Source organism: Camelus dromedarius, chromosome 2 (assembly GCF_036321535.1).
Source record: "Camelus dromedarius isolate mCamDro1 chromosome 2, mCamDro1.pat, whole genome shotgun sequence".
Lineage (NCBI taxonomy): Eukaryota > Metazoa > Chordata > Mammalia > Artiodactyla > Camelidae > Camelus > Camelus dromedarius.
In genome coordinates this window covers 121,231,676-121,259,637 of record NC_087437.1, presented here as the reverse complement: position 1 = coordinate 121,259,637, position 27,962 = coordinate 121,231,676, and the positions used below count along the sequence as shown (strand labels likewise).

The window sequence follows — 27,962 nt, the reverse complement described above, 5'->3', positions numbered from 1 at the left end:
CGGAAGGGCTTCTGTGCCCGGCGGCGACCCGGAAGCGGCCGCGGCGTCAGGCGGGAGGGACGAGCGCTGAGGAGGCGAGGCGAACGACGCAGCTGTTTCCCGGACGATGGCGGGGACGGCGCTCAAGAGGCTGATGGCCGAGTACAAACGTGAGTTCGGGGCCCCGGTGGCCCCCGCGCGGCCGAGCGCGGCCCGTCTGTGCGCGGTCCGGGCGGCTCTGTCCGCTCCCGGCCGCGAGCCCGGGCCGCGGCGGCTGCGCGAGCCTGGACGGTCGCGCTGGGTCCCGAGCGCAGCCTCGCGGACGCGCGGGGGGCCGAGGGGAGGGCCCCCAGGGGCCCGGAGGCGTCGCAGCCGAGCAGTAGGAGAGCGAGCGCGCTGTGAGGAGCTCGGGGCGAAAGGTCGGGCCTGGCGTCCTCTTCGGTGAGCGGGCAGGGCTTCGCGGCGCCGGCTGCTTTCGCAGCCAGCGGGATTCCCTCACTGGGGAAGGCGGAGGGAGAGGCGCGCCGAAGCCTCCCCCTGGGCTCCCGGGACGGTTGCGGGGAGAAGGCGGGCTGCCCTCGCGTTGGGCGCGCTCTGCCGAGCGGGTGGACACGGGGTGGGGGCCCGCCGGCGCGTGCTAGCGGCCTGACCCTCCGCGCCCTCGCCGTCGGGGAGGGTCAGGCGCAGCCGGGAATCTGGCGGGTAGCTGTACGTAGTGTTGGCTGGTTTTGTCATCAGTATCCTGATGACGCCCTCAGAAGCTCGAACATAAAATAAAGTAATAAATGTAGCAAAGTTCCTTGGGAAGGAATACATGCACCTCAGTTTCCTAAACCACATTGGTGGCCGTGTTGCTGTTTGGCTTGAGCAGACCGGTGTCGCAAAGGCAGGCTCATTAAAATAAACGTTTCAGTAACACGCATCATCCAGTGTCTCTAAAGGACGGGCGTAGATTGAAGGGAGACATAAGGGGAAGAGTTGGGAGAGATGGTTCCCTCCCAGCACAGGCTTGGATGTTGGGGGGCTGTTGCCTCTGTCTCCTCATGGGACGCCTGGCTGGGGGTCAGATGCCCGGAAACCTGTACCATTTCCTGCCCTCCTGTCTGCATTTCAGTGTCTGTCTCAGTCTGTTTAGCCCTGTTTCGAGACTGCGAGCAGGTATTCTTTTCTCATTTCTGTAGCACAGGACTCTTGGAACGCCTGCTTGGGGAATTAAATTTAGGTGGCTGCTTCTGTCCAGTCTTGACATTGTTCAGCTTGTAGTTCCTAATATTTTCCCCCTTATTGTACTTAACAAAAACCTCATCCAGTATTTCTACCATATTGTCAATTTGTGGTGATAAAAAATATAAATAGCTGTTGACTTCCGAAGTTGTATCACATAAGTGTACTGTGTGTGTTTTTATGTGTAAGTATATGACGTTTTGGAGTATGTGTGGCAGACAGAGCTGTGCAGCTGTCTCCCTAAGTCCCCCGTCCCCTGGCTGCTGGGTCAGACTGTAACCCTGGCACTGGTGTATGGGGGCCTTGGAGAGTCGTTCACAGGTCACACCTGATGAGGTTAGGACAGGAGAGTGTCCTGGATTGTCGGGGTGGAACCCCGTCCTCACGTCAGGCCCCCACACAGAAGAGGAGGCGGGAGAGGTGGTAGGGAGATCCGGAGGGTGAGAAGGCCTCCACCTGCCTGGGCTGCTGGGCCGGGAGCTGGGGGTACGGTGGCCTCGCGAACCTGAGAGTGACCCCTGGCTGACAGCAGTGAGGTACCCAGGACCTCTGTCCTACAGCCGCAGGGAACAGGATTCTGCCAGACACCTTAATGAACTCGGGGCAGCAGCCCTGCCAACACCTTGACTACTGCCTCGGGAGACTCTAAGCAGAGAACCGTCTGGCCTGCACCGTGTCCAGCCTTCTGACACACAGAAACCATGAGCTCATCGGTGGGTGTTGTTTTCAGCCACTGAGTTTGCGGTAATTGTCACAATACCGTAGAATGTGGACACAGTGCGTTAAAGAGGGGAGTTTTGTTGTTGGAAGTAACATGGTAAAGTTCCTCTTAGTGAGTCTTCCGTGCCTTAGCGTCTGGTTTGGCCTCCTACCACGTTTTAGGCGGCACAAGCAGTGGGAAGGTAGGTTTTAAAGAAACGGCTTCTGTGCGGAATGGGCTTAGGTAGATGTGCGTGGGGCTCAGGCTCACTGTCTTGTATTTGAGAAGAGTCAGAGCAGCAGACACAGGTGGCAGGACCTTAGAAATGATTCTGTTCAGGCCTCTGGTTTTACAAATTTTACAGGAAATTGCATAACAGACAAAATGATTTGCCCAGGTTCTTACAACCGAAAAAAAAGGAGAGACGGGAAAAGAACCAAGATGCCCTAGACTGATACCTCTCCATGATGTTTTATCTTCGTGCGTCATCTGGCCTTTTCTGGGAGTGTCAGAGATGGACCTAGGGACTGGTTTCCAGGGCGGCCCTGGAAAAGCAGCACAATCTAGGGGGCTTAACACAGCAGAGACTTGCTCTCTCCCGGCTCTGGAGGCTGCAAGTCCCACATCAAGGTGCTGGCAGGGCCTCATTCCCCCTGAAGGCTCTAGGAAGAATCTCTCCTCGCCTCTGCTGGCTCCTGGCGGTTGCTGGCGGTCCATGGTGTTCCCTGGCTCATGGCAGCCTAACTCCAGTCTCTGCCCCTGTGTTCGCGTGGCCATCTTTCCTCTTGCAAAGACACCAGCCGTTGGTTGAGGGCCTATCCTAATCCAGTGTGCCCTCCTTGTAACTTGATTACATCTGCGCAGCCCCTGTTTCCAGATGAGGTCACATTCATTCACAGTTTCTAGGGGACACTATTCAACTGAGTAATAGCAACTCCAAACTTCGGCTTGTAAAACTGAGCCCCTGTGCTCCTGCCCCATTGTGGCCCCGCAGTCTCCCCCTCTCAGTTGGTGGCAGCCTCATTCTTCTGGTTGTTTGGGCTCAAAACAGATTCATCCTTGAAGACTCACTTTCTCTTTTGTATCTGTTGTTTGGACTTTATCTGGAGTCCCACACCGTCCTAAGCTGCTACCTCTGGCCTGTGGCTATGGCACCGCCCTCACGGTGGTCTGCTTCTGCCCTGTCCTCAGCATAGCAGCACCTCAGATCCTGTCCCACTGCCCAGAAGTCCTTGCGTTGACAGCTCAGGCTCTACTTGTTCTGGCCCTTCTGCCTCTCTGACCTCGCCTCGTCCCCCAGCCGAGCGCGGCTCTCCAGCCCTAGTGGCGCCGTCGTTGGCACACTCCCCTCTCTCCGGGCATCGGCTCCGTTTCGCTGGTGTCATCATTACTCTTGCCCTGCTGCCCGGAGATGCCTTCTCTGCACCACCAGTCTCAGCCAGTCCTTCCCGCTACTGTCTTCCTTCCCTGTAATTAATCCCTCTCAGCTTTCTAAAGCATCTTTTATTGTGAAGTATGTCATATATGTAAAGGCTGTAAAAGATGTATGTTCAGATGGAACAGTAAAATGAACGTCTGTGCCTGTGACCCCGCTTACAAAGCAGAACTCTAGCCGTGGCTGAGACCTCTCGGTGCCCCTTCCCACCCCCGTCGGGGTCACTGCCACTCAGTGCCGTGTGCGTTGTTCTTTCCCTTTTCCTCATAGTTCTACCCCTCAGTATATACTAAACAACGTGTTATTTACTTTCGCCCGTTTTTATATTGAGTGGAGATGGAATTGCACAGTGTGTACTCTGCAAGTTGAATCTTTGCTAAGTGCGGTTTCTGCGATTCATTTATGCTAAAGCATACAGCTGTGTTCTTTTCACTGCTGGGTAGTATCTCACTTTGTGAATAAGCCCGTATTTACCCTTTACATTGCTGCCGGGCACGTGGGCTATTTCCAATGTTGGAGGATCATGCACGTAGGTTGCCGTGGACATTGTGGTGTGCCTGTGCACGGTGTAGACCTGGATGTAACGCGGTCCTGGAGCGTGCGCACGTCAGCTTTGTGGGTGGTTCCCGTGTGCATGTTCTGCACTGGTCACTTTCCATGTTCACTGACCCCTTGGTCCCATGCAGGTCTGTTTCCACCCACCCGATGGGTGTGACATGGCTCCTTGTGGTTTTAATTTGTAGATCATGATTAGTGAATGAAGCTGAGCGTTGTGTCATGTTAATAGATGACTTGTGTTTTTCCCTTTGTGAAATGTCTGTTCGTGTCTTTTAACAGATTTTCATAGTGTGGTTTCTCTCTCTTTCTGATTTGTAGGAGTTCTTTATAAGTTCCCTGTCCCTTTTTATGTTCCTAATTTTTTGTTGGTTATATGTGTTACGAGTATTTTATCCCTGTTTGTGCTTTCTCTTCTCAACCTTTGTGGTGTCTTGTTCCAGCCACCTTTTTTTAAAAAAGGCAGTTGTATTGGGGTACAGTTGACATACAGGAAGCTGATATAAAGAGTACATTTGATGAGTTCTGTGAAGCCGTCACCACAGTCAGGATGATGTGTGGAATCCCCACCCTCCTAGGTCTCCTGCCTCTTTGTAATCCAGCTCTGCCTTCTCTCTCCTGCACCCCCAGGTCCCAGGTGGTGACTGATCTGCCTTCTGTCACTCACCGTGGTTGTTTTGAGTCTCCTTTCGTCAGACTTCTCTCACTCAGCATGGGTGAATCTCGCGTCAGCCAGGTTGTTGACTGCGTCCGCGGTCCACCCCTCTCACTGCAGAGGAGAGTCCGCTGTGTGGCCAGACCACGGCTTGTTACTGCACTCACCTGCTGGTGGACCTTTGGCTATTGCAGATAAACCTGCCGTGAGCATTTGGGCACCTTTCCTGCTGTGGACATCTGTTTTCATTTCTTTTGGGTAAACAGCTGGGTCTCATGTGAACTGTATGTTTGATTTTTAAAGCAACAGCCAAGCTTTTCCCAACCAGCTGTGTGTTAGGAGTTCCAGCAGCCCCACTGCCTTGCTTGACACCTGCTATGGTCAGTTTAAAACTTTTTAGCCATTCTGTTGGGTGTGTAGTGGTATCTCATTGTGGCTTTACCTCACATTTTCCTGATGACCAGAGATGTCATGTATCAGCCCACGGTTTGTACGCCATCCAAACACCTTTTTTGTTGATGTTCCTGGAGTCTTTTGCTTACTTTTTACTGGGTTTATTGTTTCCTCATTAAGTTGTAGGAGTTCTTTATATAATGCCGGTACAAGTTATATGTTGGATATTTTGTAAATATTTTCTCTTAGACTCTGGCTTGCCTTTTTAGAAAACAGCCGGCGTGCGCTGTGAGCTGCTTCCCTCTGCTGGGCGAACGTGTGCCCCTTGCACCGCAGCTCCTGTGGCCTGTCTTGTCATTTTCATAACACTGCCTTTAAAAGAGCAGGTTTTAAGCATTTCGGTGACGTCCAGTTGATTGACTTTTAAAATATTTCTCGCTTTCTGTGTTATGTTTAAGAAATCATTGCCTAACATAAGATCACTAAGGTTTTCCCCGTGATTTCTTTATACTGTTAGCTCCTACATTTTGATCTGTGATCCACGTCAAGGGACATTTTGTATATGGTATGGGGAAAAGGTCAAGGTTTACTTACAGCTGGTTTGCAGATAGCTGTCCAGTTGTTCGAGTGCTGTGTCAGCCTGCCTGGGGGGCTGTAACTGAGAGCCACAGGCCAGGGCTTGCATCACAGAGGTTCCTTTCTCACAGGCCGAGGTCCAGATGTGGCAGGGCTGGTCCCTTCGAGGCCCCGCTCCTGGGCATGTGGACAGCTGTCTCTTCCCTGTGTCCCTGCCTGGTCGTCCCTCCGTGCATGTCTGTGTCCTGATCTTCTTATAAGGACACCAGTCAGATTGGATTGGGGTCCACCCCGTGACCACATTTACCTTTAATCACCTCCTCAGAGACCTTCGTTAGAGGCTCGTCTCCGCTTTACTCTTCTCACCTGCCGCGCCCTGGAGCTGGCGTGGTGCCAGCACCCGGCGTAGTCGTCATCCCTCTTCACAGCCGCAGGTGTTCTGTCAGTAGACGTGTCATAATTTGACTGGTCTCCTGTTGATAGACATTTGGGGGTGTTCCCAGTTTTTTTGCTATTACAGAATGTCCTGAGACGAATAGCTTTATGCACGTGTCTTTTCTTATTTTTACCAGTGTACCTGTGGGTTAGATTCCGAGAAATAGGACTGCTGGGTCAAAGCATATATTTTTATTTCATTTTGTGTGGTGTCTATTTTTTAAGCCACTATTTAAAACAATGTTTTTTTAAAATTCAAATTAACATTCTCAAGGAATCAGTGGCAAAGAATGGTCTTTGCAAATTCCTGATAGTAAGATTTTGCTTCTGTTTTTGAGGTTGTTTTTATTATTAAATCTGAAGCTTTATGGGTGTGTGTGCGTGCATGTGCATGTGTTGACAACAAAACAAGGAAGCAGAATGTAGTCCAGAAGTTTCCCTCTGCCTGGAGAACCCGAGCACTGTGACCCCGTGTTGACCAGTAGATGGTGCTGTTGACTAAGGACGCAGGCGGGAGGGCGGCGCCCTGCTCCAGCTGCAGGGTTTAGACTTTGCTTCTCCCAAAGGGAGGCTGTGGGGGAGGGCAGTCCCCAGGGGAGCCCCACTGAGGAAGAGGAAGGCCGGCCCTCTGGTCTAAGCTCCTCCTCGAGGCTCCGGGCCCCTCTCCCACTAACGGTGTGCCCCCCCCCCCCTTATCAGCTTGCAGTTCATCTGCCCCCATCTGTGTGAGGCTCTTTCTCACGATAAGGTGGTAAGTCCCGGGGAATGTCATGGACACATGGTGACTCTGGCTAATAATGCTGTGTTGTATGTTTGAAGTTTGCTAAGAGAATAGATCTTGAAAGTTCTCATCTCAAAAAAGTTCCGTAGCTGTCTGTGGTGGTGGTGAGGCCGAGTAGACTTCCTGCGGTGGTGACTCCACAGCAGATACGGCGTGGCATCGCTGTGTGGCACCTGGAGTTAGCATACGGTTACGTGTCAGTTATGCCTCAGCTAAGAGAAGGCCCAGCTCCGTACCACCTGCATGGCAAGGCCTCTCCTGATAACCCGGCCGGCCTCTCTGTCACTTCGCCCTGGTCCTCGCTGCGCCCAGCAGCACCTAGAACACTCCATTTACGTGTCTCCTTGTTTACTGCCTGTCTGCCTCCGCTGGGACTTACGTGCACTGAGGGCAGGACCGTGTCTCTCAGTCACCACGACCTCCACACTGCCTGGAGTAGGTCTTGGCAGAGAAGAAGCAGAAGTGATATTTGCTAGCCGGTACATGGTTAGTGGTTGGCCACTTCTGGACATTTTGGCCACCCAAAATGGTCGCCCCATTGCCCTGTGTCTTGTAGAGCCCCTTGGAGCTTCAGATACCACCAAGAAGCACATGGAAGGTGAAGACAGCACCCTGGAGCTGAGTGACTCTGTGATTAGAATTGTAACTGTGCACTTTTCAGCACATAACATTATATAGCAAGACAGAGACACACGGCAGACTTTTAAACCACCAGTTGGAACAGTGTTTCATGACGGTGGGGGGATATTTAAACTGTCCTTTGTCCTGTAAGGTTTAGACTCCCTGAGACCCCTCATCAGTGGTGGCTTCTCCTTGCTCCTGCTTAGGCTGCTGTCCTTGGTCACAGTCCGTTCTCAGTCTCTCTTGGGAGAGTGCCCAGTGTTACAGCGTAAAGCTCCTTAATCACATCCAGTGACATTTTACCTGCTGTTTCCCCATATTTTTCCGGAGGTTGGTTCATATGAGGATCGTTATAATTTGTTGTAAGTTTATCTGCACAAAAGCATGTTGATTGCTACCGAGACTCTGAAGCTAGTCTTCTTTTTTTTTTTTTAACATTTTTTATTGATTTATAATCATTTTACAATGTTGTGTCAAATTCCAGTGTTCAGCACAATTTTTCAGTCATTCATGGACACATATACACTCATTGTCACATTTTTTTCTCTGTGAGTTACCATAACATTTTGTGTATATTTCCCTGTGCTATACAGTGTAGTCTATTCTACAATTTTGAAATCCCAGTCTATCCCTTCCCACCCTCCACCCCCCTGGCAACCACAAGTCTGTATTCTCTGTCTGTGAGTCTATTTCTGTCCTGTATTTACGCTTTGTTTTTGTTTGTTTGTTTGTGTTTGTTTTTGTTTTTTAGATTCCACATATGAGCGATCTCATATGGTACTTTTCTTTCTCTTTCTGGCTTACTTCACTTAGAATGACAGTCTCCAGGAGCATGCATGATGCTGCTAATGGCATTATGTTGTCGGTTTTTATGGCTGAGTAGTATTCCCTTGTATAAATATACCACCTCTTCTTTATCCAGTCACCTGTTGATGGACATTTAGGCTGTTTCCATGTTTTGGCTATTGTAAATAGTCCTGCTATGAACACTGGGGTGCAGGTGTCATCCTGAAGTAGGGTTCCTTCTGGATACAAGCCCAGGAGTGGGATTCCTGGGTCATATGGTAAGTCTATTCCTAGTCTTTTGAGGAATCTCCACACTGTTTTCCACAGTGGCTGCACCAAACTGCATTCCCAGCAGCAGTGTAGGAGGGTTCCCCTTTCTCCACAGCCTCTCCAGCATTTGTCATTTGTGGATGTTTGAATGACGGCCATTCTGACTGGTGTGATGAAGCTAGTCTTCTAAGTCATGACATCAGCATTAAAAAAAAATTCTTAGACATATCTCTTGGTGCACGTGTGCACATGTTTCTATGAGTTTGTGCTCCGGCGGGGAGTTTCTGGGTTGTAGTAGACAAGAGCAACCTCATTTCTAAAGTGGTTGTGCAGTTTACCCTCCTCCCCCTCTGTTTCTGTGGCTCCTCATCTGTGTGGACACTCCTTGCAGTCACCTTCTCAGCTCTGATTACTGGGTTATCCTGGCGGGGGTGGAGCTCTGACTGTGGTTGTAGTTTGCATTTCCCCATGATTAATGAGGTTGAACACCGTGTCGTATGTTTACTGGCCACTTAGATGTCCTTTGTGTGTGTGAAGGGCCTGTTGAGGCCTTGTGCTTGGCTTTCTTCTGGGCTGTCTGTTCTTAGTGATCTGGGAGGCCTCCTTCAGGAGCTGAGACGGCCCTTTGCCGGCTGTATGTGTCACAGGCGTCTTCTCCTGTCCGGGGCTTCATTTCGCTTGGGTTGATGTTCACCAGTGGAATTGCTGGGTCTCAGGGTAAGTGTATGTTTAAACTGTTTCCATTAGAAGTGGTCAAACTGTTTACCAAAGGGGAGCGAGACCGTTTGCATCTCCCGTGGTGCATGAGAGATCCAGTTGTTAACTTAGCAACTCTTGATACTATCGGTCTTTTTAATGTTAGCTCTTCTGTGCTGGCTAGTACAGACATTTTACCCATAAGATGCACAGCCACGCCTTTCAGTGGCTGTGGCTTCCATTTCCGGACAACTCACGGTGCTGAGCACCTTTTCATGTGCTCATTTGCCACCGTGTCTTCTCTGCTGGTGGGTCTGCTCGTTCTTCTGCCGGGATTAGAACACCTCACTTCTCCTGTGTTTCTCCTTTACTCCCCCACTCACAGCACTTCTGCCACCAGGCATGTGGGCTTTGTCCCCACACCAAGCAGTTCTTTGACACCAGCTGGGTGTCCTACAATTTAATGACCTACCTGGAAATCACGGGTTGAGGGCTCAGTCCCACAAGACTCCCCCCGCACCCAGCCTTGAGGTGCCCACTGCAAGTCCAGGTTGTCACCTGTGCTTTTGACTGATGGGCTGTAAATTGGAGGTCCCCACAGCCCCTCCTCGGGTTCTGTTAATTTGCCAGAGCAGCTCCCAGCACTCAGAGATCCTTTATTTACTGGGTTACCAGTTTGTTATAAAGGAGCTGACTTAGGAACAGCCAGATGGAAGAGGTGGGGGGGGCGGGTGTGGGGAAAGGCGCCGAGCTTCCTTGCTCTGGGGCGCTGCCCTCCCAGCCCCTCCACGTGCTCACCAGCCCCCAAGCTCCCCGATCCTTATGCTGTTGGGATGTTATGGAGGCTTCCTTTGTAGGCGTGATCCATCGTTAACCCCAGTTTCAGGCCCCTCACTACCTTGGGGGCTGGGGGTGAGGCTGAACCCGAACTGTGGCCTGGTCTTACCCGCCCCCCACTTCTGCCCCGAGCCCACCCGGAGCCACCTCATTAGGACAGAGACCCTCCTACTGCGCTTGCCCTTGTGAATTTACGAGGGATTTAGGAGCTCTGTGGGACCTGGGGCAGAGACCTGTATATGTGTTTTCTGTTATGTCGCCTGCCCCTTCTCCCTGTTTTCTCACACGCTTTGGTTTTTGTGTGCAGGGAAAAGGCTTTATATTTTGTTCTTAAAGATTAGCGTCGTCTGTGGGCAGGCGGCTCTTCTCCTCCGTTCTGGGTGCTGCTGCCCTCCTCGTGGGCTGACGGCCCGCTCCGGGCGCGCTCCCTTCTCTCCCCTGGTCTGCCGTGTGCGGTGCCGTTGCCTGGCTGGCTGTAGCTTTGTCGGAAGCCTTGATGGCCCGTGGGTGCAGTTCTCCCATTTACTCCTTTTGAAGAATGTCAGAGCTGTTCTTGGCCGTTTGCATTTTCACAGATGTTTTAGGATTAATTACCTTGTAAAATTCCAGGAAAACCTGCTGGGATTTTGGCTGAGGTTGCACTTGATGCATAGATTTCAGTGTGAGGAGGATGGGTAACTTTGTAATACTGAGTTCTTTAATCTGTGTGATAAAATCTCCACTTATTAAGGTCTTTTAATACTACGTGTTAATAATTTCTGTTCTGTAATGGGTCTTGTACATCTGTGAAGCACTTGATTCTACACATTACCCATTGTAATGGTTGTCTTCCCTAGGTTTCCTCTTCTCACTTGCTGTGTGTAGAAATACAACTCAGTTCTGTTTACTGACCCCGTATTCAGCAGCTTCGGCAGACTTTTTCTCATAATTTACCTCTAGATTCTTCTGGACTCTCCGTGTCGGTACGCACAGCATCTGAGGACAGTGACGGCTCTGTTTCCTCTGTTCCAGTCCTTACGGCTTGTGTTTGTTTGGCAGGGACTGTTAATGGTATGTCTGTCTGGTTTTGTCGCTCTCCTGTTTGTATGCTTCTCACTATTCTAGTAGCATCCCAGCGTGGCACTCGGCCCAGACGGGAGGCACTGGCCGTCTGGCCCCGTGGTCCTGCGTGGCTGCCCGTCTCGCCCGCGTCCCCTTCCATCTCCCGTCATCCACTTTCCAGTCCGTCCACAGGCGTGGCTTCACCCTGGGGCCTCCTGTGGGCACAGTGAGGAGGCCGAGGGTGGGAGTCACATTCCTCAGCAGCAGCTCCCAGGTGGCAGAGCTGGGCCTCCAGGCTTTGAGCAACTTCTCACCTTCTTAAATTGCCAAGAGACGCTGCTGCCGACTGGTTTTCTCCTGTTTCTGCTCCCAGTGTTGGTCTGATACCCTGTGGGGCCTCATGCCTGGGGGCCCACAGGTTTTGTAGCGTGGAGTCGGAGGTCGACCGGCAGCCTGTAGACCACTTGATGAACTTGAGGATACCAGGCTTTTGAAACCTCAGTGCTATTCACAGCTCTAGTTTATCACCTTCAGAAAGGTTTGTTACAACTTTCGCAATGACAGAAAGTCCATTTCAGTTAGGAAATAATATATTGTGATTGATTTGTGAGCTTTAATCAAAATATCCAGAGGGAATATTTTGGAAAGACAGTTGACCCTCTTGTATGTTTCTTCATTTGTAAGTGTTTACAGTTCTAAAACTGCTCTGCTGGTATGAAGGACTGCTTACAGAGTCTTGATCAGAAATGTAACTGGAGCAGACATTCACTTGGGACAAGCAGCATTTTCATCTGTTAACATGTGTACCATATAATTTATAGTCTTCGGTATGCTTTACACTTTTTAGTTAAAATGCAACATAATCATTCTTTTTCATAATGGTTTTACTTTTTAATTTTGTAGAATTAACCTTGAACCCTCCGGAAGGAATTGTGGCAGGTAAGTTTGGTGTGGAATTAACCTCTTTATAATTTGCTTCTGGTTGCCAAAGTTGCCCTCAAAGTTAAAATGTGGAATTCCTTCTTTCCCTGCAGGCCCCATGAACGAAGAGAACTTTTTTGAGTGGGAGGCACTGATCATGTAAGTTCATCCCATGTGCTGTTCGGTTTTAAGCCTTGACTGGAAACTAGGCCTGTGAGACACCTCCAGCGCAAAAGTGTCCACCGGCAAGAGGCCAGGTGTGCTCTTAGGTTGAGGCTTTCTCTCATCTGCTGATCTGAGAGCAGAAAGCAGCACAGACATCCATCCAGAGCAGTGAGAGTGTTTCCTTGGAGCCGTGAAAAGGGCGAGTGTGAGTATTTGTATTTGTGGTTTCAGGATAATAAAGTCTGGATGTCGTGTGGCTGGCTGTGCTGGGCTAGCCTCCGAGTGGGCTTTGGCTGCAAGAAGTCCTGTGAGCCTGGGGCTCTGACCGTGGGCAGGGGGCCTTAGCATGCGGGTGCCGCCTGGGCCCTGCCCACTGTGCGCCTGGCTTCCTCCTCACCTTCCTCTCCCGCTCCTCCCCCTCTGCCCCCCACTTCCTCCTCCCACACCCCCATGTTCTACTCCTCCTCTGCTGCTGCTCCTTTTCCCCTCTGCCTTGTCTGGCCTTCCCTTGTCCCTGACTCGAGACGTGGCTTAGTTCAAAGGTGAGCAATGTGGTTCCTGTCCCCATTCTGGAAAGATCTGGACTGGATTTCACGGTATTTCCCTCATGATGATGTTGCTTGAAAAGAGCCCAGTTGACCCCAGATTCCAGCGTGTTCTTTGGCCCATGACCCAGGCCCTTTGTGTCTCTTCTACTTCAGATGTGCAGTCCTTGGCCATTTTTAGACTCACTGAATTTGTAACAAAATGTGGGCAGGTGTAATTTAGAAGTTGGGGTTATCATCAGTTTCGGTATTCTCACTAGTAAAATGAGATCCTTTAATTAGGTAGGAAGTTTTCAGGTTGGATTTCGCTGATGGTGCCCTGGGGGAGCCTGGAGGGAGTGTGACTTTGCTGGAGCGAGCATGAACTCTGGTTTGAGGCGGTAATGTTGACATCGTCAGACTTTCTTAGTTTGCCCGCTGCTTACATCACATTTAGTCTGAGAAACAAATTGCTGCTGAATGTTGTCTGTGGGTTAGATTAATACATGGAAGTTGATGTGAAAATGAAATTTTTTGAAAAGCAAATTATTTAAAAAATCATCAATAAATGCAGTCTGGAGAAAGGGCATCGAGACTAATGCTTCCTGGTGATCTGTAATGCCCTGATTGCTTGGGCCTGAGATGCCTGTCTTTCCTTCGGGTTTAAATATTTCTGGCAGGAGGATGACTTCGCAGTCTGTATGTGGGTCTAACATGGTATTGTGTCTTCACTGCCCGAAAACAGTTACGAGTTGGATGGTGAGTCTCCTGGTCAGCAGTGTCCTTCTTTTCATGGAACAGGGCGTTGTGCACTCGGCCCAGCTGCAGCTTTATTTTTAGAGAAACAGGAGATCATATCACATGAACTTGATTTGTAACCTGTTCTTTTCCTTTATGACGTCATATTCATTCTTTCTGTGTTCGTGCAGACATGTAGGCACACCACCAGGGCAGCAAGCCTGGCGTGGGTGCACAGATTGTCAGGGGGCCTCTGTGGGTGCAGAGCGCACAGTCACCTGACAGTTCTTCCATCTTTGGAAGTGGTGCCTGAGCACGTCCACGTAGACTTCTTTAGAAGGCCTTACAGGGACGCTTGAGCCTTACAGGATGGTTTTTTAAGTGTCTGTTGTTAAGAATCTGTTAGGGTAAAATTACTAATTATAGATAAAGAGCATAAAATTAAGCCAATATTTTGAAAACCTGTCTTAAAAAGCAATTAGGACTATTTTTAGGTAGACCACTTTTATGTTGAATAAGGCTTTCTGCATTAGTGTGGAATTCCCCTGCTTCAAGATCTGGTGAGTTTGTGGTCTTTGGTCCTGTTCCAGACCCTGTCAAAACAGGAGGCCGTTCACAGATGTGCTCAAACACCCATTAAGGAATTAACTGTCCTCCTGCTGGTTCGCTCCCCCTGCTGTTTGGCAGACAGCTGGCTGAGTCCCACTCCATAGTGATGGGTGTTCTTTTCTCTCTTTATTCTTTGATCGTTTCCAGGGTTTCTTCCAGACCCTCGTGTCCCTAAAAGCCATGCCGGCCTCCACCTCTGGGAGCCTGGTGCAGTCGGCCTCTGAAGGCGTGCTTACCTCGGGGCCTCCATCCTCTCAGCTGTGCAGTGAGGAAACATCTTTTCAGGTGCTCAAGAGACAAATACAGAGTGCCTGTTATGTTAGGGGATGCAGGCGTGTCCTGGGTGACCCCAGATCTCTACCCTGGAAGAAGAAGATTAAGGGACTGGGGTGGGGAACACAGCAAACTAACTAACAGTAGTGATGCCCCACAGCCTGTTCTCTGATTAAAAGTTGGAAATAAACCTGAGTGACTCTCAGCCGTGCTCACAGTGAAGTCTGAGCGTGTGACCCAGCAGAAGAGGGCCGGGCCTTCCAGCCCCCCGGATGGGCAGGCCTCCTGAACTCTGCCTCTGACTTTCACTCATTTGGGTCAGAACAGAGGTTCAACGTGGTCTTAGACCCTTGACTTCACCTCTCCCAGCTCTGGGGTGTCTGGCCCTCGTCACCTGTGGGCCTTGGCCGTGGTGTTGGAGGTGGACGTGCCTCTGTCAGGCAGGAAGAGCCTGTGGCGGCAGGACGGCAGTTCAGCCTCAGTGGCTCGAAAAGATGTGAAGTCCCTTGGAGTCTCGCCGCCCGCCTCTGTCCCGCCCCGGCCTTCATACAGCGGCTGGCGTGGGGACCTCCCTGCCTGCTCCATGGCCAGGCTGCCGTCCCATCTCCAGATCAGGGCCCAGAGGCTGTGGTGAAATGAGAAGGCTCCTCCCCTTCCTGAACGGCCGGGACCCTTGGCTGACCGCACCCCCGCGTTACCGCCAGCGCCTGGGTGAAGCCAGTTCACACCTGCGGGTGCCAGGGCTCCCGGCTCTCGCTTCACCTGGACTGTGTGTGCTTGGCCCGCGCTGGGTGCAGAAGTCACGGTCACCGCCCTTTAGATCAGGCCTCTGGTTTACAGAAGACTGTCTCCTCTCAGCATTGTGCCTGCCAAAATAAACCTGAGATACTAAAATAGATGTTTATAATTTGTGCTGTATGTTCTCTGACCCAATAGTTCCCACCGTGGGAATTTCTTCATCAGAAGTGTCACAAAGACCTCTGTGTGAGGAGGTTCATTTCAACATTCACTATAGTAATAAAAAAAACCCCAGAAGCATCCTTGTCTGATACAGTCATGGACATCCAGTTGGCAGGATGCCGGCCTCACTGCAGCCGTTCCGGCAGAGTCCATGCACTGACTTCATGGACGCCCCCCCCCACCCCCCGTGTTCAGCAAGGCTGCAGCAGACGGTGGGCAGCAGGTCTGGACCATTGTTGTCACTACGGGTGGCCTCGCCCCGCGGGACGTCAGGCTGTGCCTGGAGGTGGTGGTGGTGGTCACGCAGGGGGTGCGCTTCTGCAGGCACCGGCCGGGTGGGCACTGAGTGCCCTGTGACACCAGGACGCCCGAGGTGGCAGCAGTGTCGGGGCCAGGACACCCTGAGGTGGCCAGATACATTTAACAGCTTTACTGAGATGTGACTTACACATCGTAAGTTGTACCTGTATTAAGTGTATGATCAGTAATTCAGCTTTAGAGCATTTATTTCCAAAAGGTCCTCATGCCTGTTTGCGCTCAGTCCCCCTCCCCGCCCTCGGTTGTCCACCTCTTACCTGCTGACTCGATCAATTTACCTTTTCTGGACCTTTCCTGCAAGTGGAGTCATCGCTGTCTAGTCCCTTTTTCTCGGAGATGCCGGCGTCAGCAGCTCCTTCCTGTCACAGCCGAGTCGCGTCCACTGCAGATGGGCCCTCGGCTGCTGCCACACTCACATGCGGGTCGGAGACGCCCAGCCCTTCCTCCCAGCTGAGCCCACAGCAGCGGCGCTGCCCCAGCAGTCAGTTCATGTTAACGTTTAGGAACTGCCGGGCTGTTTTCCAGAAGAGCTCACCGTTGTAGGCTCCCACCGCGCCGTGGAGTTCCTGCCTGCACCTCCCTGCACCTCCCCGCCCTGCTGGGTGCTGGGTGCTGACGGGTGTCCTAGTGGGCATGGGGGTCTCCGTGTGGACTTGTTCCGCGTTTCAGTGCCCGGTGGTGCGGAGTGCCCTTTCCTGGGCTTCTTGGCCATTCTCATGTCTTCTTTGGTGAATTTAAGAACTTTTGCCCATTTTTAAACTGGGTTGTCTTCTTATTCAGTCCTCAAGGTCTTTATGTATTTTAGATACAAGTCCTTTGTCAGGCAATGTGGGATTTAGATGTTTTCCCCCGGGCTGCAGCTCTCCTGTCCGTCTCCTGACGGGGCGCTTTGAAGCTGAGGCATTTTAATTCCTGTGAAGTGCAGAGCGGCGGTTGTTTCCTTGTATGGGTCATGCTTTTGGTGTCATATGACCCAAGGTTACAAAAGTTCTCTCGTACGTTTTCTTTCAGAAGTTTTATATTTATAGCTCTTACATTTAGGTTTTTGGCCCATTTTGGATGATTTGGGGGTGTGGCTTTGGGTAGGGGGCCAACTTCATCCTTCAGTGGGTGGCTGTCCAGTTGTCCTGCACCGTTTGTTGAAGAGAAGATCCTTGCTGCATTGGGTTACCTTGGCACCTTTGTCAGAATCCGTTGACCCTGAATGTGAGGGTCTGGCTGCGGGCCTGACTTCTGCTCCGGTGCTCTGTCCGTCCTCCCATGAGCACCACACGGTCTCCGTCGCTCTAGCTCGTAAGTTCTGAAATTGGGAGTGTAGTGTTCTCCCTTTTCAGGATTGCTCTGCCTGTTCTGGGTCCCTTGCCTTCCTGCTGGAATTTGGGGAGCAGCTGTCAGTTTCTGTGGAGAAGCCAGCTGGGATTTTGAGAGAGGTTGCGCTGAGTCTTCAGACCAGTCCGAGGAATACTGGCACCTTAACGATCCTGAGTGCTCCAGTCCGTGCACGTGGAATGTCTCTCCATTTATTTAGGTGTTTTAAAATTCCTCCCAGCAGCGCCATGAGACATTTTTAAAAAATAACCCAGTTTTGTGGGTGCGAGTATGTGAATTCATGCCCACAGAGGCGAGCCTGGGAGAAGAGTGGGGCTCGCCGTGGCTGCGGGGTGACTCGGGAGGGGCGGCCCGCAAGGGGTTCGCCTGCTTTCCTGTGTATACTCGTGTGTTTGAGTCTTCTCTGACCCTCCTACTCATTCTGGGCAAGGTCAGAGTTTATGTCCATCCAAATGCACTATGAAATTCGTATGATTGATGGACTTACTTTGTGCACTTTAAATATAGTTAAAGTGTATTTGATTTGAAGTTTTCAGAAATTTCTGTTGCAGCCAAAATTCGGAGATGACTCTTAGCTCCTTTTGAGCAGATTAAATCCTGAAAATAATCACATGGAAGAAAGCCTGTGTTTGTTGCTTCAGTGATTCCTGACAGAGGCGCCTGTCCTGCCCTCCCCCAGCTCCCAGCGTTGGTTCTTTACGTCCGGGTTGCTGGGGGCGCTTAGTGCGCAACAGAAGAGGAAACGGCAGCAAAACGGCTGCCCGGGTCCTTCCCCAAGACACGGCGCTGAGGCAGGGCTGCTGCCAGCTGGGTGTAGACGTGTAGCCCCACTGGGACCAGCAGGTGCCAGGACACAGGCTGCGGGGGCACTGCCTGGGTGACAGCTCCCCACGCCCGGCCTGCTTTCCTGCGGCGGGGGCAGCCCCTTCCCGGCCGTGTCTGTGCAGCCCGCTGCCGCAGGGGCCGCCTCCGGCAGATGCAGCAGGTGCCCCTTCAGCCTCTGCTTGGGCTGAAGCCGGGCGCCCGGCCCAGGGCTGGGGCGGGCGTGCACCCCTCCGGCGGTGGGGAGGCGGGCGTGGGAAGGAGTCGCGGCTGCACTGCGGGCAGAGGGAGCAGGTGGAGCTGGCGCCTCTGCTCTGACGCCGTCCCCTGCACGGCTGCCCCGCTGGGTGCTCGCGGGGGGGGGCGGCACCTGGCCTGGACGGGAAGGGGGTCTGGGTAACCACGCTCCTTTCTTTTCTGTGCTTCAGGTGGTCGTGGCTTTGGAGAGTGGCTGCCCCTCAGTAACCCAGTTCCAGCTGAAGTGCCAGTGAGGGCGCTCACGTCCCCATTAGTTAAAGCATTGTCGCATGTGTGTTTGAGACGTTCTGTGCACATGCTGGGACAACTTGGAGAAGGGAATAGCACAGACCAGCTGCCTCCACACCTGGCGCAGCCAGAGTGACGCGCAGGCTGCGGCCCTGGACCGCGCCACCAGGCAGGCGGCCCCCCTCGCCCAGACACGGCGCCCGGCCTGCCTGCCGCCTCCGTCATCTCGGAGCGCGGGTGGGAGTGAGGAGCGCAGCGCGGCTCCTCTCGCGTTTAACGTTGGAAGACTAAGCGAGCGTGTCTCCACTTTCTGTTGGCTCCGCGATGACTGACTGTTAGTGACGGCGTGGTGGCGGCGCTGCGCTGGGCACTGTCCCTCTGGAGGGCGAGTGCTGCTGGGTGGCGGTCGGGTGAGACCAGGGCTGTGACCTCCGCACCCCCTTCCCCCGAGGCCCGCACGTCAGCGTGAGCTGTGTGACGCGCTGTTTCTGCACAGAGTCCAGGTGGTGGTTGAGCTCCACTCAGGTGCTCACCTCAGAAGATGAGCACACTCACCTCCGAGCTCTGAAGTCACTCAGGCCGTTGCTTTAATCCGTTAAGATAGAAAGTGACCTGCGGCCTCGGAGGAGCTGGGTTTGCTTTTCTCTTCTGATACTCTTCCCTTTTCTTTCTGAAGATTTCGGGCTGAGGCCTTCTTTGGTGGAGGAGAAGGAGGCTGGCCTGGAGCGCGGCAGTGCGACTTGTCCAAAAACAACACCAATTACCACTCTCGTCTTGGTTCAGGAATCTTCTCGACAGCGTTTTCCATGGCATCAGCAGGTGTGCCGCCCACCGGGGCCCACCTGGCTGCGAGTCCAGGGCAGCTGGCCCTCTGAACCCCAGTGTCAAACCAGCGGCGAACCAGAGCATGTGGAAACAGCTTTGACAGTTAAGATGCGGGAGCACTTTAGGAAATGTTTGATCATGCTTCCAAAGCTACTGGAGACCCAGTGGGCTTCTTCCTTTTTAATTTTAAAGAAAGCTCTATTATGAGAAACAAAGAACTGTGATCAAAGTATTGAGCAAATACCTCTTGGCTCAGTCCAGAAACGCAACCCAGACATTCCTTTCTGTTCTGAAGCAGCTGTGCCAGGAGCCCTGGGGCCCTGGCGAGCCCTCCAGTGTGTTAACAGCCTCGCTTTACAGACCGCCTCCGTTTGCCCAGGCTCCTGGGCGTGCCGTTCGAGCTCTTGCCAAACTGACAGGGACCCGGACCGTCACTTAACCCTGACACCTTCCTCGGAAGGATGCGGGGAGAGCTAACGGGGCGGCTTTTGTCATCTGCCCGGAAGAGCAGGTGAGGGGGGACCACAGACTTCCCCCCAGGTCTGTGCAGACCCTGCCTCAGAGGGAGAGGCTTTGGGGCGTCCACCGTGGGGGGCGGGCAGTTTGCTGCGAGTTGGCCCCGCACTCCCCTCTGCCCAGGGCTTCCCCCTTCCGGTCTCGGGCCACATCCCTCCAAGATGAGGTGCTTTCACCCTGGCCTCCCCAGAAACAGCAGGGACAGATTTCAGAGTCAAGGCTTATGTCTTACAAACACTTCTCGCCTTGTTCTTATCTGACCCCACCCCCACCCCCGTGCTGTCCTGGGCCCACCTCTGGCTGCTGTCACCACCCCCGGGTTGTCACCATGGGAAAGCAGAGCTGTTTGTACGCCTCCTCTCTGTGGTTTGTGTCTTTGAGCGGCTCCTGTCATGGAGGTCTCGGCCTGTGCGGGTCGCCCTGTCCTGGGGTCATGATGCGTGCGGGGCCTGGCGGAGCAGGGGAGCCGGCGGAGGGGCCGCGCTCTCCACTCCCGCGGGCAGCGTGGGGGTCTGCTCCTGTCTGCTGGAGTGCTGCGTCTTCCCCGAGTACTTGCCCCGTGTCAGTGCCTGTAACTCGTGCAGCCGTTCTCCTTTCTTATAAAACTTCGCCTTGGAAAGATGGTCTAAGATTTTTAAGAACTACTCTAAGGTAGATTTATGAATTCAATTTAGAAGTGGAATTTGTAAGGGGTGGAGGAGTTCCTCTCTGTTAACATGCGGGCAGGCGGGGCGGGCTGGCCTTCCTGCTGTGTGTACTGGTCAAGGCAGTGTTAACTTACAGGATAGAATTTTACAGTTTAACAGGACTTTGGAAGCGGTTTGGCCCGTTTCTGCCATTTTCCATGTGAGGAGTATGTCCACCCAGGCAGACAGGCACGTGCGTGCCTGGGGACAGTGAGGGCTCAGGTGGCTGTGTCGGCACAGGACATGGCCCGCGCCCAGGCCACAGGTCCCAGCTTGCAGCCCAGTGCATGTGCACATGCCTGGCCCTTTGCAGCTAGTGTCACCAGTGAGCTCACGTGTGCTCTTTATCTGTTTCTGGAAGGTTACAAAATCACTTCGCACGTGCATTTAAAAATTAAAAATAGCCTTTGACATAACGACTCTTAACCCCTCATTCATTTAATACAGCGGAATCTTGCTCTAACTTGTACTGTGACTTATATCTTTATCCTAAAATGTAATTGTACCAGATAGAAAAATGGAATCCCCAAGGTCTTACAGAGCCGGCGTGAGTTCTCTCCTCTGGTGCCGTTGCTCCGACGTGCTGCTGTCCCACTCTCACCTTTGTTGCCCTAAAAACTGTGCCCGCAGTCGGTCTTTGTGATTTAAACCAGATTGGGAGGGACAGTGAGACGTTGCTTCCCATTCGGAAGAAAGTACTAATTTGTTGTTATTATTTGGATAATCTTTTCATGTGCATTTGTGAAGCAGTAGAAATTTCCTTAACTCCCTAAAATGTGGTAGATACTGAAAAAAAGCCTTCCTTGCACTCCTGCCTGTGTCCTTGTGTCTTCTAGGGGCCCGGAGGACACCTGCTTTGAGTTCGGGGTCTTTCCTGCCATCCTCAGTTTCCCGCTTGATTACCCGTTAAGTCCTCCAAAGATGCGATTTACCTGTGAGATGTTCCACCCCAACAGTAAGTGCCCGGGAGCGGCGCCGGGGGCCCTTGGGGAGGCTGGCGGCGGGGTGGGCGCGTGGACGGCGGCGCAGTGACAGGGGCCGCTGGGCGTGCTCCTCAAACTTTAGCAGGTTAATGATGGTGGTGCTGACATCATCATTTCAGTCTCGAAGGACAGCTCAACGTAGATGAGAGAAGCGTGACCCTAAAGCTGGACACCACTTGGCCTGGCTGGGGAGCTCTCAGAAGGGAGCCGGTGGGTCAGAGTCCAGCGTGGTCGCCCCCGCCTTTGTCACAGTGTTGTTTTTAAAAGGGGAGAAATTTTAAAGCAACCTAGGTTTTCAGTAGTAGAGAGTTAAGCAACTTGTACTAATCCACGTGTTAGGACACTACACGGATGTTGTAAGTGACCTAGAATAACGTTTAATGGTAAGGGATGGTATCCGTGCTGGAGTGAATGAGAAAAGCAAGTTAAAAGGCTACTAATCGGTAGGCTTTTTTCTTTTTGAAGAAAGTTCATGTGTGAATGTATGTAATTGGAAATGTAGCGAAAAATGTAAACAATGGTTCTGTTCCAATGGTGGGATGATTTTCTTTCTACTTACAAGTCTTCTTCTCTGAGATAAACATGTATGACTTTTAGAAACAGGAATATATGAGGGCCTGTAAATAAATTTACTACGTTTGTATCGGAATTCCTGAGCGGCAGCGGTTTTTGTTTCTTCCTTTTGTAGATGGGGTTGTAGGTAAGAGAATTAACAAGGAAGTATGCTGTATAAAAAGGGAAGAAGTTCCCTTTTACAAAGGATTATTGGCACTAATAATCACGATCTTAATGACTGTGGAGAAGAAAAGCAAATAAGATACACTATTTTATAGAAATGAAATACTTACTTATTTGAAACCGATGCCTTTTCCTGTACTTTTCTACATGGCAAGTCGCAAAAGGCCAGTTTAACCCATGGGTGAATTTATAGAATTTTCTGCACCCTTGACTTCTCAGTTCACGGATGAACCGTCTTGGCGCACCCTCCCCTGGTCTGCCCCTGGCTCGGCACCTCCCTGCTTGAAGCCCAGCCGGGCTCCTCCCTCCCCGTGAAGTGTTCAGGGTCGCCTGCCTGGGGAACACGCTCTCCTGCGGGACTTGTGGCCCAAACGCTTTGGAGCATCTCGTTTACTGCTGCTGTTGTCAGTGTAGGTCATTAGCGTCCTCCTCAGAGACCGTTTTGTACTGTTTTCTTTCTTGTCTCAGCGTTAACTCGGTGTGCACGGCAGGTGCTGAGAAACGTTCATGCTTTCAAGAAGTTTGGCGCCGAGCGGCAGGTGTTGAGGTGGAGTGATGTGTGCTTACGGGTAGTCATTGAGTTCTGCTGTCTGGTTTGGTGTGTGTTTGCGTTTTCCATAATACCGAGTGTAAAAGCATAGTCAGTAGAGCTGACTGAGGAGGTCAGCAAGTTCAAGGGATTAACCATAAAATGCAGCTGTGAAGAGGATTGTGAGCAACTTAAAGGTAGAAATAATAAGATTGTATCAAAGATAAACACATCCTTCAGAGCAATCCTGTGACATGGTGTTGAAGACAAGCATGAGAGAGAAGAGCGAGGGGCCAGGCACGGAGCTGAGGACCTTCAGGGCTCTTCACGTTCCTGGGTGCCCACAGGATCCTGAGCTCGTGGGTGCAGGTGAAGGAGATGCGTTTATTTAAAATTGGCTGTTATTTTTCATATTGTAACTTAACGGCCTTGCGGTTTTACAGGTGAGTCTCCCGGGATAGCTGAGCACATGCTAACCTGAGAATCTCCCCAAGTGCGTGTGAGATGCTCGCGGTCTCCCAGCAGGAGGGACCCCGCGCTGGGCATTGGACTCAGACCTGTCAGTGGTGGTGATGGGAGGTGGACTGGGTAGACTGAGGCACAGCTGACTTCCAGAGACCACAGACGGCCATCTTTCTGCTAGAATACATCACCGAGAAAAATCTTGGTGCCTGTCTTTTTCTCAATATTTAAATAATTCCAGTCACCTTTGTCCTTGCCATGGGAACATACATTTTATACAGTCCAGTTCAGAGATTTCCTAGTGGAATTAGGAATAGCTAAGAAACTAGTTCTGAAAAGTACTGTGAATATTCCTAACTATATGAGATACTTTGATGAAATATCTGAGTGCCGGGTGACCTTCATTTATTCCCTTTGGAAATAATACTTTAACAACCCATGTGAAGTGGAATCATCCTGGGTGACTGGAGCTGTTTCGACCAGCCCAGAGCCCTGAGAGCCAGCGAGCGAGCTGAGCCCCGGGAGTCGGCAAGGCTGCTGGGACCACGTGGGCCGGACGAGCACCTGTCCCCAGGCGGCCTGGGCTCACCTGGTGTGCTCTGCCACCCGCAGTCTACCCCGACGGCAGAGTCTGCATCTCCATCCTGCATGCCCCCGGCGACGACCCCATGGGCTACGAGAGCAGCGCCGAGCGGTGGAGCCCCGTGCAGAGCGTGGAGAAGATCCTGCTGTCGGTGGTGAGCATGTTGGCAGGTAACGCCGCCCGGGCCCTCGGGAGCCCTTGCCCAGTACCACGCGTGTCCTCTGGGAGCGCTGCACGGAGGCTGTTTCCTGCTTTCCCCTTCATGTTACTCGTGTGCGCTTTTCCACGCGTAAGCTTCCTTTTCGTAATTACGGCTTTTAAAGATGCTCTTGTGTTGTGTGTACACACTGTGGGCCGTGGTCAGTCGCGCTCTGGTCGTCGGGCACCCGTTCATGCAGTAGTCCCTAACGGGGCCGCTGTACTGCAGACATGGTGTCCTGGGTGTAAACTCAGTGTGACGCTGACCCCGGGCGTAAGGCCTCACGTTCTGAGGGAGGTTGCAGGTACTGTGACACATTCCGGGACCAGGGTGCACGCAGGGGCTCCCAGGCCAGTGCCCAAGGTGGGTTTAGAGCGTGCAGGAGTTAACAGGGAGGGGGGGCAAGGCGTCTGAAGCGGGGCGCTGGCCCTCGTGGCGGGGTGCTGTCGGGGCTTGGGTGTGGCTGGAGCCCGGCGGGGCGGGCGCCCTGAGGAAGTGGGCCCCCCAGAGCCTGCTGCCCGTGGGGGTGTTAGATCATCCGAGCAGCCCCCCGTGCTGGAAGCAGGCCGGCGTGGTCCCGGGCTGAGAGGAAGGGGTTGGGCTGGGGGGACCTGGAAGACGTGGGCTCACTGGTGTGCGGGTGGCTCCTGTGTTCCTGACCTGACGGCCTGGTGGCGGGCTGCCGTCTTTGGGGACAGGAATCCAGAGGGAACAGGATTTGGGGACAAGTAGAGTTTAGGGTGTGTGCTGTCCACCCCGGGGGCAGGAGCCGAATCTCCAGGAGCCATTCAGCCGAAGGCTGGTCGTGGAGGTGAGGGCGAGGGGTCATCTCTGGAGGAGACAGTAGGTGACAGGCAGGACAGGGGTAGTGTTGGAAGGGCCTGTGGAAGGAGAGGGCCCTCAAAGGACACAGGGAGGAGTGGTCTAGAGGTCCCAGGAAAAGGTGCTTCCATGAAGAGGAGGAGCATCGGAAGGAGAGCATTGCGGTCCTGCAGGGAGGCGGGGTGGGGGGTGCTGTGATGGCCACCAGCGTCCGCAGACACGGCGGAGCCCGAGCGCCTGGTACGCAGCTGGCACACTGCCCGCGCTTGGCCGGCACGGGAAGGCGGGGAGAGGGGCTGACGCGACCGTCCTCACATGTCGCCCATAAATACTGCTGTTACAAATGTCACAGGCATTTCTGCTGTAAATTCTTTTTTTCAGGTTTTAATGGATTCTGTGCACACTCCTCCCAGGACTCACGTCCCTTGCTCTGCGCTGTTTTCCAGCTCCACAGCCGGCTGCCCCTGGGCCGCGCCCTCGGTGCTGGCACTGCCCCGGGAGGCTGTGGCCGTGGCCCTCCTGACGCTCTGGGCCTGGGGTTTCTGCTGGCAGACACGCTGGGTGGGGAGCAGCCGGTCCTGTCCATACTAGTGGGACTCTGTGGTTGGGCCCAGCCGGGCAGGGCCTCCTAAGGGCCCCACGCTCTGAGAGGCCTGCAGGACGCCTGCCACCCTGCCTGCTGCTGCCACTCCTCCCCCTTGTAGCTCTTGGTTTGAAAGGAGGCATTCGTGGGTGTTCACGATCTTGGCAACCCCCTGGACGGTGCCTCTCGGAGGGCCTTATGCTGTGTCCTGCGCCTGCCGAGCGTGAGGCTGCGCACGTAGACCTGGTGGGGGAGGTGTGCCGTGTGCGTGGAAGGAGGGCGGTGACCATGACTGTGGTTGGGTGGAGACCCTGCCCACGGCAGCGCAGGGGGGCGGGTCCGCAGTGTGCGGGCAAGGCTGTGCTCCCTGCCCTGTAGCCTCCTGGCCCTTGCTGACCCCTGAGCACCTCTCTCAGGCTCTGTCCCTTCTGGTCTCCTGCCCTCACTGCCCACTGGCCTCAGCTGCCCCTGTGTGATTCCCAGTACCAGTTATAGAGCGCCCGCTGGCCCCAGCTGGCCCGCCCACGGAGAGCCATCCTAGGGGCAGGTGTCTGCAGGCTAGATGTCCCTGGTGGAGCCCCACCCTTGCACTGTCCTCGGACAGGTCCACTGGGAAGGGGCTCTGGGAGGGAGACATGGTCTCCAGAGCCCCCCAGGGCGGGAGACAGCGGTGGGTGGGTGGTCTGTGGCTAGCTCTCCCGGGTGGGTGGGAGTGTGTCAGTCATCCTGGTGCTTCCAGAGTGAGACCCAGGTGGCTTGTGTGGGTGCTTCAGACCCGAGGGTGCCGGAACCCTGAGAGGGGGCCTTGCCCATCTGTCTGCTGACCTCTCTCCCCTTCTCAGGAGGAGGCTCTCGTGCTCAGAGAGCTGATGCCCTTCCCCTGGATTCGCAGCTGTCGGTGTTTCTGGTTTGTCTCCAGGAAGATCAGTGATGTTCTCGGGGGTGGAAGGTCTCGCCAGGTCCTTCCTTTTTGAGCCCCTTTAAAGTGGACGGTCCCCTCTCTTTCAGAGCCCAACGATGAGAGCGGGGCCAACGTGGACGCCTCTAAAATGTGGCGGGATGACCGGGAGCAGTTTTACAAGGTTGCCAAGCAGATCGTGCAGAAGTCGCTGGGGCTCTGAGCCGCGCACTGTGCCCGCACCTGCGTGCACACACACCGCCAGGCGGTTTCCAGTGTCCTCTGAAACGCTTGGTGACAGTGACACTCTGTGCTGGTACCAAAAAAGGCAAGCTTGCAGAACCACAGCATCTATTTTTTCCCACCTTTCCTACCCCAAACAGGCTTCTCTTCTGAAATTACGACCTGAGGACGGTGACAGCTGGGTGTGGCGAGGCGTGCCAGGAGTGGTGCAGGGAGCCGTCACCACCGCCTCTCCCAGCTGTTGCGCCCACACACCCAGCAGTTGGTGGCCTCCCTCCCTCCCACAGTGTGAGGGTGGATGCGCCGGCCCCCTGGGGACTGGAACCAGCAACGTCCTCCCCAAGACGGGGGCCCTGTAGCCCCGGCAGAAGGTGGCAGCTGGGACGTGTCTGGGGCCCTCCTGGTTCCCTGGCCCCCACGAGGGGCATGGAACCCTGTTTCAGTACTTCGTTTTACAAGCGGGTTTTTTTCTTACCATCTAGTCACCTCTTTTCATTTATTGTGTATTAAAAATACCACATTTAGAAATACTTTGAGGAAATAAACACTTTTTTAAAACGTGGATTAATGAAAAATGGGGTTCACGTAGAAAAGAAATTTCCCGCTGGTCACAAAGACCGGCGTTTCCCTGCTGGTGTTGGTCAAAGGTGACACTTCTGCTTCTGTCACCGGCACGTCCCCAGAGGTGCGCTCCCAGGGCCGGAGCGCGTGAGACTGAGATTTTAGTCCAGGTTTCTTCTGGGTCTGCCAGAGTTTTCTTCCAGCCAGAAAACTGGGAAGTTCCGAGCTCTCGTGCGTGGCAGCTGCAGCAGGAAATTCAACAATTGGGACAAAACCGTTCTTCCCAACTTGGGGTGGGAAGGGAGTCCCCCGTCAGCTCGGAGCACAGAGGCGCGCCGTATCCCGACCTGGACCGCCGCCGCCGCTCATGGACGTGCGTGGATGTGCGTGGACGTGCGGCGCGCGGGCCGGCCCAGGGTGGGGATCTGGGTGCGGTCTGGGCGTCGTCTGGTGTGGGCAGCTCGGCTCCGCGCTGGGGTCCGTTATAAGCAATAACAGATGTGTCGCCTGCAGACTCTTAACAGCTTAAATTTACATAGGAGTTTCTATTTTTGAAGTAAGGGACGGTCTACAAGACACACAGTACACTTTGCATTATCCTTTCCCTTTCATAACGCACCCATGGACGGGGGTCTGTTCTCCTGAACCTGCACACGCAGTCTCGGTGTTCAGTGGGACCAGCTGGAGGGAGCCCACATCGAGCTTCAGTGGAAACTAGACTCCTCCTCCTCCTCAGACGGCGGATCACCTGAGATTTGAAATTCAGTTCGAGGACTGGCGTCTGGGAGGGGTGGGAAGGGAGGGGGCTGTGCCTGAGTGGTGTCTGCAGGCCTGCTGGATGAGAAGGAGCCCCGCCACAGGGAGGGGAAGCGGTTGGCGGGGCAGGGGTGGGGAGCGGCCCTCGCTGCAGCGCGGACCTGAGCCATGTCGGCAGGTGGCCTCGGGGGCCCCCAGGAAATCTGAAGACAGAAGAGAGGCAGACTCTTTGCAGAATAAAGTGTTTTTATTCATTTGTATTTATTAAATGGAACAAAAGAGAAAGAACCCCATGGCGTCATTATTCTGTGATGGAGTTTAATTCCTATGTTAAAAATAAAGGTATGTATTTTCCCCCTATCCTGCACAGTGTTTTTCTTCGTTGCATTTTAATACGATCACGTGGGAACCAGGTGGCCGTGGGACAGGCCTGAGGCTCCGCAGCAGAC

General features: G+C 53.3%; 1 protein-coding gene across 7 annotated transcripts; it reads left to right on the top strand.

The window, feature by feature from the left end:
* Positions 1-10: 10 nt before the first annotated feature.
* Positions 11-27,873, top strand: UBE2G2 (ubiquitin conjugating enzyme E2 G2). 7 transcript variants are annotated; one of them, XM_031460819.2, is made up of 7 exons: positions 22-149; positions 10,883-10,993; positions 11,888-11,923; positions 12,019-12,064; positions 20,993-21,111; positions 23,481-23,605; positions 26,064-27,873. In XM_031460819.2, the coding sequence occupies exons 1-7, from the start codon at positions 107-109 to the stop codon at positions 26,553-26,555; spliced, it is 972 nt and encodes a 323-aa protein (XP_031316679.1). In that variant the 5' UTR covers positions 22-106; the 3' UTR covers positions 26,556-27,873. The 7 variants fall into 7 exon arrangements, with proteins under 7 accessions (XP_031316683.1, XP_031316679.1, XP_031316698.1 ...); XM_031460838.2 differs by having other exon boundaries at positions 25-149; positions 23,481-23,621; positions 26,064-26,314; XM_031460823.2 differs by lacking the exon at positions 10,883-10,993 and having other exon boundaries at positions 11-149.
* Positions 27,874-27,962: the final 89 nt, after the last annotated feature.